The sequence below is a fragment of the Oncorhynchus mykiss genome, chromosome 15 (genome assembly GCF_057628025.1).
Source record: "Oncorhynchus mykiss isolate SJ-2025 chromosome 15, ASM5762802v1, whole genome shotgun sequence".
In the NCBI taxonomy this organism is placed as follows: domain Eukaryota; kingdom Metazoa; phylum Chordata; class Actinopteri; order Salmoniformes; family Salmonidae; genus Oncorhynchus; species Oncorhynchus mykiss.
The window spans coordinates 19,441,780-19,451,090 of NC_143036.1; the positions used below are offsets into that span (position 1 = coordinate 19,441,780).

At 41.0% G+C, this 9,311-nt stretch overlaps 2 protein-coding genes across 10 annotated transcripts in view; one reads left to right on the forward strand and one right to left on the reverse strand.

Moving 5' to 3' along the window:
* Nucleotides 1–552, reverse strand: part of xylb (xylulokinase homolog (H. influenzae)) — a 63,868-nt gene extending 63,316 nt beyond the window's left edge. For 5 of the 9 annotated variants that reach the window (XR_016486581.1, XR_016486582.1, XR_016486583.1 and 2 more), the window contains exon 1: nt 388–552. Coding sequence is in view for 2 of the 9 variants with exons in the window: in XM_036943978.2 (XP_036799873.2) it covers nt 388–441 (54 nt within the window). In the remaining 7 variants the exon portion in view is untranslated. The remainder of the gene's footprint in view (nt 1–387) is intronic. The other 4 variants (XR_016486585.1, XR_016486586.1, XM_036943979.2 and 1 more) reach the window with 3 other exon arrangements.
* A 2,253-nt stretch (nt 553–2,805) lies between these two features.
* LOC110489736 (uncharacterized) lies at nt 2,806–5,709 on the forward strand. Its single transcript, XM_021562577.3, has 2 exons — nt 2,806–3,136; nt 3,668–5,709. The coding sequence occupies exons 1-2, from the start codon at nt 2,911–2,913 to the stop codon at nt 4,174–4,176; spliced, it is 735 nt and encodes a 244-aa protein (XP_021418252.3). The 5' UTR covers nt 2,806–2,910; the 3' UTR covers nt 4,177–5,709.
* Nucleotides 5,710–9,311: the final 3,602 nt, after the last annotated feature.

Sequence of the window (9,311 nt, forward strand, 5' to 3'; positions counted from 1 at the left end):
CCTGCTTTGCAGCCAATGTAGTGCCAATGTAGTAGGAAGAATGGCAAAATGTTATGAAATAAGCAATTCAATGTTTGTCTAGGCTAAGTCCGAAGTCCAATGGAATGAAAGGAAAAAACATGTCACGCGCATTTAATTTATTAATGAATGCCAGAACCACTAAATATTGCTTATAATATTGCTTATATAGTATGGTACACATGGGTTATTTGAAAGGCTATCTTCCGGTAGGCCTATGCTATGTAAAATGTTCCAGATGAGCCTTCATTTGTAGTTGCTGATTCATCGTTTTATCTCTTCTTCCGTGTTACACAAAGTCTACGCGCGTGCGTATAGGCAATATTGCAAACAGAACGACGTTAAGCATGCATTATAATCCGAACCTACTTGTTGAGTGCTGAAATCAAACCCCAGGTAAAATGACTCGGTGGACGCAGCCATTGCAGTCAACACATAATTCTAGGTCCCAAAACTGGAAGTGCAGCACAGTATCGCTGTTACTGAACAGTGCACACAGGGTTCATGTTTAAAGGTGCAGCGCACTCCAAAAATGCAAGATAGGCTGCAGTTAAAGACTCAAACTCTTCTAGCTATATATAGCCTACGTTGCATTTTATTTAATCAAATACGATCTGGTGAGTGGCTTTTTGAATACTTCATGACAAACGTCAAACATTTACGACAAGCAAAAAATACTGTGTCTATATACTGAACAAAACTATAAACGCAACATGTAAAGTGTTGGTCCCATGTTTCATGAGTTGAAATGTTTCTACATGCACAAAAAGTTTATTTCTCTCAGATTATGTGCACAGATGTATTTAAATCCCTGTTACTGAACATTTCTCATTTGCCAAGATAATCCATCCATTTGACAGGTGTGGCATATCAAGAAGCAGATTAAATAGCATGATCATTACACAGGTGCACCTTGTGCTGGGGACAATAAAAGGCCACTAAAATGTACAGTTTTGTCACCCAGCACCATGCCACAGATATATCAAGTTGTGGGAGCGTGCAATTGGCATGCTGACTGCAGAAATGTCCACTGAAGCTGTTGCCAGATTATTTAATGTTAATTTCTCTACCATAAGCCACCTCCAATGTTGTTTTAGAGAATTTGGCACTACGTCCAACCGGCCTCACAACTGCAGACCACGTGTAACCACGCCAGCCCAGGACCTTCACATCTGGCGTCTTCACCTGCAGGATCGTCTGAGACCAGCCACGCAGACAGCTGGTGAAACTGAGGAGTATTTCTGTCTGTAATAAAGCCCTTTTGTGGGGAACTACTCATTCTGATTGGCTGGGCCTGGCTTCCTGTAGATCAGTCAATTGAAATAAATACATTCATTAGGCCCTAATCTCATTGGGCATGGGCACAGCCATTGGTGGGCCTGGGAGGGCATAGGCCCACCTACTTGGGAGCCAGGCCCACCAATGGCTGTGCCCGTGCCCAATGAGATTAGGGCCTAATGAATGTATTTATTTCAATTGACTGATTTCCTTATATGAACTGTAACTCAGTAAAATCGTTGAAATTGTTGCATGTTGCTTTTATATATTTTTGTTCAGTATATATTCCTTATTGTCTATTAGGTCTAATGTTGCAAAAGGTAGGACATTCAGTTAGGTTCAGATGCTCCACCCATGGCTATTATTATTTGGACATTTAAATGTTCATGATGAACACTCATGCGCACAGAGAGACAGACAGACAGACTGACAGGAAGAAAGACAGGGAAGAGAGAGAGACAGAGATCCATTTTGTCATTTAATTTGCTGCATGAGTTATCAGCAGCTCATTGCTTACTTTTCAGAAACAGGAAATCCACAGGTCTCCACAAACAATTCATGGAAGTGGGACTGTTTGCATAGAAAATCCCTGTGGTAATGATATCTTTGAAATACAGGCCTCCCTGCTTTAGTAAGGAGAACGTGTCAGGCAATAATGTTGAGGCAAAGGAGTGATGTGTGAGTATTTAACCTTTATTTAACTAGGCAAGCCAGTTAAGAACAAATTCTTATTTACAATAATGGCCAACCCCGGCCAAACCCTGACGACGCTGGACCAATTGTGCGCCGCCCTATGAGGACACCCAGTCACGTCCGGTTGTGATACAGCCTGGAATCAAACCAGGCTCTAGCACTGAGAAGCAGTGCCTTAGACCACTGTGCCACTCAGGAGCCCTAAGCATTGGACTCCCGAGTTGACTAAGCATTGAACTAAGGGCTAATTATCTGTGAGTTTTTTTGCAGCGCAGGTACACCTGCTAGATGTGTCAGCACCACCATGTCATCCATTTAAGTCATCCCTCCAAAGCAGGACTCACCCACAACTTCAACAACACTGTGTCAACATACTGTGTCAGTGCCAGCCCAAGTAACAACTGGGTCATTCAACACATTTTTCCAGAACATAATATATGAACATGTAAATCAATGTTGATTGTTAGGCCTACAGATAATAAAAGACTACTGGATTCTATAGTATGAAGATGTAAGTAACTTGATGTTTGTCTAGCCTAGTTTACTGTAGGCCATGTATTATGTTTGGAACTTTCCTTCATTATTATGTTTGGAACTTTCCTTCATAATATACTGACCTATTCACCTATTTTACTTTAGCCTATCATAAACATAAGCAGTTTTCACTAAAACTACACTACACATACACCTACATGGTCTACTGTAAAAGAAAAGGGCAACCTTCAATTATCCTCAATTGTTTGCACATCACTCAAACTTTTGAACCACTTTAGACTAGCCTACACTACACCTACTGAGATGTAGACAGTGCCGTATAGGCTATACTGCCGGCAGCAGGTGGATAACTACTTATCATTCTATCAGCTGTGCCTTCTTTGATTGGGGAAATAAAAATCCAAATTGGTTATCAATGCAAAAAGGATGTTGTCGTGCTGCTGTTCCAATTCGAAGTGTTCCTGGGAACAGATAAGTTCCCGGAGTCGCAGTGAAACCGCCAACGGCGACGTGAATCATTTGGTCGAGGAAGCGGACCAAAGCGAAATTGTGGCGGACCTAACCAGGATGGACATTGCACTTTTGACGGAACAGTACAACTTGACTAAAGAGAAACAAAAGCGTCAGACCCTGGTGGTTTTATTCAGACAAGGTAGACATCGCTTTCCAAGAGTGCTACGAGAACTTGGCACGCACCCAACCGGGGTTGCGTTCAGCAGGACGCTTACATGCCTATCTGACATGTAGAATAAAGAATCACATTGGCTTTATTCATGGAATTTCTATTTGCAATGTTCAATAACATTTGGTAACGTAACATGGCCCAGTTGTCTGAACAGTTTGGCACTGGCAACAAGTTGTTAAATTGTAGACAATATTGTGCATCCTCAAGGTCATGTTGCAACAAAGTAGCAGTAATTGATTTATATCACGTGAATTTGAGTCCTTGTGGACACACATGGCAGCACTGGTCTTTGGTACTTTTTTTCTTCATGCAAAAGCTTTTCCTGCTAGCCTACTTTGAGCAACAAAATGCAGTTATACTGCATGTAGGCTATACTGGAAATGTGGTCATTCAAACAAAAGTAATATTTTTGTTACAGTACTTTTCCATTGAGCTGGAAGGTTGATTGCAGATGACTGTGTAAACCTGTCTGTACATTTCCATTCTATTTCCTAACAGTTTCAACTGATGATGCAGCAGAAATCAGTGGGCAAGCCCTGGTCAATGTAGTCCCAGTCAACCAGGAGATGAAGAGCAAACACGAGAGGAAGAGGTCGGTCTCAGAGTCTGAGAATGACTTTGTTGGGGACCTGGAGAGAGCCCCATGGCGCAAACCCTTGGGCATCCACCGACAGGCCAACGTCATTATAACACCACATACAAACCCCACAATCACGGGCAGTAATTCAAGTTTTACTTCGCTGTCTGAAGACTTTCCTGAGACGTCCAGTGAGAAGGACTTGGGGGATTCTATTTCTACCCATCCTGTAGAGTTGAGTACCAGTAACAGCAGTTCAGGCTCCCGGAAGTTCTCAGCCCCAGCCATTTTGTCCAGACAACTGAGTTTTGGGGGGCAGCGGCCGCCTCTTCTCTCCTCTTGCCCCCATCACCACTACCCCTTCCCCCAAAGAAAAGGGCCCAAGAAGTCGGAAGCTGCTAGGAGACTTGGGATGTACTCATCATTCTGATCAGATTACAGGAGAGGGAAAGAGTCCGTTACAGTCTATAGTGCAATAGAGAATGTTTTCTATGTTTCTGCAGAATTAAACTAATCTTGTTGTTGCTATAAAGGACATTTGGTATGCAGCCATGCAAATAATATAATGTAAGATGTCGTGCCTTGCCCTATATAGGATCATATGTTAACGTTCGGGTTTCATCCCAGCTGAGAAGGGGATCCATCTCCACCCATTGAGTGAAATACTCAATGTCTTGAAACGTTATTTTTCCCAGAGAGCAAACGATTAGGCCTACAGACAATGGTGCGATGTTTTGTTTTTAATTACAGCATTCATCCCAGGAAAATATTCAAGAGACCATTTACAGACCATTGTTAGGGTAATAACAGGTGGAATAAAATATAACTAAACATTTAAATGTTTTAGTTACATTATCCCAATGAGTTACACCATAACGCAGGCATTATTTGTATTACTACAAACCCTTTTTAAACAGTGTGTGTTTGAGCTACATGGGTTGTGCCATTGGATTTGTCTATTTATTCTGTATCTGTACATACCAACCATTAGTCTGTGTGATTAACGGGGGCTGAGAGTGGTGTTTGTGAGACAAGGGCAGATCCTGAAGGGGCCCGGGTCTTTTTTACAAAAATGTCTGTAAAGTCCGTATGGTTTGAACTACACACTTAAAAGCCATTATGAAAAACTGAGACTCTCACGAACATGCACATGTTTTGCTCAAGAGTCATTAGAAGGTAAAGGGGTTCTTGTACATAGAAAATCAAAGGAAATCCCATGACATAGTGTCTGTAATAAGCTCACAGTTTCTGTCCCAAACACCAGACTAGTTGGATATTCATTTCCCAGTGAGGAAACAATTTCTATAGTTACAACATTTACATAAATTAATTTAGTCAGGTTTTTGCTTCGGCTGAGCTTCTTTTTTGTTTGTTGACATTTGTCAATTAAACTCATGAATACAACTGTTTATGTCAAATTAACTTGTGTTCTACCTGTAGCCCTGGTTGTCCTGAAAGGAAAATGGTAAAACACTTAATTGTGAGGTTAAATATAAGGGCTGGACATGCAGATAAATAAAAGTCAGATTAATGAAAATACTATTTTTACTGGTGTCTCGGGACTGATAGGGTTCAATTAAAAACACAGGAGGTTGGTGGCACCTTAATTGGGGAGGAAGATCTTGTGGTAAAGGCTGGAGCGGAATACATGGAATGATAACAAAGACATGACACACACGGGTACCATGTGTTTGATGCCATGTCATTTGCTTCTTTCCAGCCATTCTTATGAGCCGTCGTCCCCTCAGCAGCCTCCACTGGAAATAATGACAGGCTGTTGCCACTGAACAAATATGTGACTTGAAAATGACTGATTATTCTCTGGTGTGCATTTTATTGTCATACAATAAGATGAATCCCAGCAATACCAATGGAATGTGAAGACATGATGCATTAATTAAATATGGTAGCCTGTATACAGTACTACTAAATACATAATGAACATTTTAAAATCACATCACAACGGTTTGTATGAGTCATTTTAAAGGTAGGCCCTACCATGATTTTACACGTGTTGTAAACTCAGTGTTGTCAGCTTCATAGTCTCAGGACCGAGCCCATCTCCTAATCTGACCCCAAACATTTAGATAAAGGTTGTGTGCACAATTTATTATGCATTGTCATTGGAGCATTGTTATTGCAGAGTTGAAAAGCCTACTGAAGATTTTAGTATATTGTCAATACAAGGATTGCAAATCTGGGCTGAAACAAGGCACATGATTAGGCTACAGACAATGGTGCACTTTTGTTTTTAATTACAGCATTCATCCCAGGAAAATATGCAAGAGTCCACTTACAAATTGTTAGGGTATTAACAGGTAGAATAAAACATAACGAAACATTGTATTAGCTACATTAACCCAATGAGTCCCACCGTAACGCAGGCACGTTTTGGACTTCTATCCCCTTTTAAACATTGTGTGTTGGAGCTACATGGGTTGTGCCGGGCACCGAAGACGTGGATGACGATTTAAGGCAGCTCCCCGCACCGGGTAAAATGCAGAAGACACATTTCAGTTGAAGGCATTCAGTTGTACAGCTGACTAGGCATCACCTTTTCCCTTTGGATTTGTCGATTTCTTCTGTATCTGCACATACCAACTGCTAGTATGTATGATTAACAGGGGCTGAGCTAGAGTGGTGTCTGAGAGACAAGGGCGGGTCCCGAAGGGGCAGGGTCTTTTTTACAAAGACGTCTGTAGAGTCCGTATGGTTTGAGCTACACACTTAAAAGCCATCTATGAAAAACAGACTCTCACAAACAAGCACATGTTTTGCTCAAAAGTCGTTAGAAGGGGTTCTACATAGAAGATCATAGGAAATCCCAGGACGTAATGTCTATAATACTGTAATAAGCTCAGTTTGTCACAAATGCCAAACAGTTGTCACTGACTAGTTGGATATTAATTTCCCAGTGTGCAAACGATTTCTGTACTTACAGCATTTATATACACTACCGTTCAAAAGTTTGGGGTCACTTAGAAATGTCCTTGTTTTTTGAAAGAAAAGCACATTTTTTGTCCATTAAAATAACATCAAATTGATCAGAAATACAGTGTAGACATTGTTAATGTTGTAAATGACTATTGTAGCTGGAAACGGCAGATTTTTAATGGAATATCTACATAGGCGTACAGAGGCCCATTATCAGCAACCATCACTCCTGTGTTACTATGGCACATTGTGTTAGCTAATCCAAGTTTATACTTTTAAAAGGACAATTGATCATTAGAAAACCCTTTTGCATTTATGTTAGCACAGCTGAAAACGGTTGTTCTCATTAAAGAAGCAATAAAACTGTCCTTCTCTAGACTAGTTGAGTATCTGGAGCATCAGCTTTTGTGGGTTCGTTTACAAGGTCAAAATGTCCAGAAACAAAGAACTTCTTTCTGAAACTCGTCAGTCTATTCTTGTTCTGAGAAATGAAGGCTATCCATGCGAGAAATTGCCAAGAAACTGAAGATCTCGTACAATGTTGTGTACTACTTCCGTCACAGAACAGAGCAAACTGGCGCTAACCAGAATAGAATAATCAGAATTGAAAGAGTAGGAGGCCCCGGTGCACAACTTAGCAAGAGGACAAGTACATTAATATCTAGTTTGAGAAACCGAGGCCTCACAAGTCCTCAACTGGCAGCTTCATTAAATAGTACCCGCAAAACACCAGTCTCAACTTCAACAGGGAAGAGGCGACTCCTGGATGCTGGTCTTTTAGGCCAGTTCCTCTGTCCAGTGTCTGTTCTTTTGCCCATCTGAGATATGCCTTTTTCTTTGCAACACTACCTACAAGGCCAGCATCCCGGAGTCGCCTCGTCACTGTGAATGTTTAGACTGGTGTTTTGAATGTACTATTTAATGAAGCTGCCAGTTGAGGACCTGTGAGGAGTCTGTTTCTCAAACTAGAGGACAACAGTTTTCAGCTGTGCTAACAATGATCTAATGATCAATTAGCCTTTTAAAATTATAAACTTGGATTAGCTAACACAACGTGCCGTTGGAACACAGGGGTGATGGTTGCTGATAATGGGCCTCTGTACGCCTATGTAGATATTCCACTAAAAATCAGCCGTTTCCAGCTACAATAGTCATTTACAACATTAATGTCTGCACTGTATTTCTGATCAATTTGATGTTATTTTAAAAATGGACAAAAAAAAGGGATTTTCTTTCAAAAACAAGGACATTTCTAAGTGACCCCAAACTTTTGAACGGTAGTGTAAAATTCATTTTTAAATCAGGTTTTTGCTTTGGCTGACTTTTTTGTTGTTGTTGTTGGACATTTGTCAATAAAACTCATGAATACAACTGTTTATGTCAAATTGATTTGTGTTCTACTTGTAGCCCTGGTTGTCCTGAAAGGAAAATGGTAAAACACTTAATTGTGAGGTTAAATATAAGGGCTGGACATGCAGATAAATAAAAGTCAGATAAATGAAAAGGTGACTTTTGCTGGGGTTTCTGGACTGATAGGGTTAAATTAAAAACACAGGAGGTTGGTGCTAACTTAAATTGGGGAGGACTGGCTCGTGGTAATGGCTGGAGCGGAGTTTCATGTGTTTAATGCCATTCTATTCGCTCTTTTCCAGACATTATTATGAGCCACCCTCCCCTCAGCAGACTCCCAATAATCATAAGGACAGGCTGTTGTGTATTGACTACAGTGATTTCTAGAGTAGTCACTAATTACCACAACCACAAAGTCTTATATCCCACATATTTCTACAATGTTTCTTAAAATCAGATTTTTTACCTAACCCTAACCACACTGCTAACCCTATGCCTAACCTTAAATTAAGACCAAAATGCAACAAAAAAAACACACAAAAAATAATTTGTACAATACCACAGCCAAAGTCAAAATGGCTGTAACTAGTGACAAGCACTTTCCAGAAATCGGAGAAAATAGTTATTGAGTGTGGCTGACCTTTTTTGGAGGACTCAGGAATTTTACAGCAAAGGCATTGCAAGGAATCCTGTTGATGAATGTTGCATCCACACAGGCAGGTGAGCCTGTGTAGGGATGTAATGTGGATTATCACTAAAGGAGCAGGGATTTTTGGATGCATTTTATTTAGGGATTTTATGATGTTGGTATCCTCACCCTCCCCCCGTCCAGCAAGCAGGATATGTATTTTTAGTAAAGAACGAAGGTTGAGTATGTAACCACGGCTATGAGAGCTACAATATATGGATCACTCCAATATATTGGTATCACTCCGAAGCGGAGGGACATATCCGAGGTGAGGATTTTGATTTACTCCTGTGTACACCTGTGTCACGGCTGGTGTCCGCCCCTATACGTAGATCCCATGGCCACGACACACATTCTCTACATCACTTGAGGCGCCTCTAGCACCGCAGAGGATTGGAGTGATCCACATAGCTCACATAACCATGGTTACATACGTTTGTTATGTTTCACTATATTGGATCACTCCAATATATTGGAATACCCGTACCAGATTTAGTCAGTGCTAGAGGGACCTGGCCAGCCAGCAGCGAAGTCCCATGGCTGGAGTTGAGTCAGTATGTTGGCAGCAGCCACTCAATGTTAGTGGTGGCTGT

Excerpts from the sequence above, each read along its gene's own strand:
- LOC110489736 (XM_021562577.3), top strand. The coding sequence starts at position 2,911 with ATGTTGTCGTGCTGCTGTTCCAATTCGAAGTGTTCCTGGGAACAGATA. Across the intron at positions 3,137-3,667 it reads GGTGGTTTTATTCAGACAAG|TTTCAACTGATGATGCAGCA; the intron begins GTAGACATCGCT and ends ATTTCCTAACAG.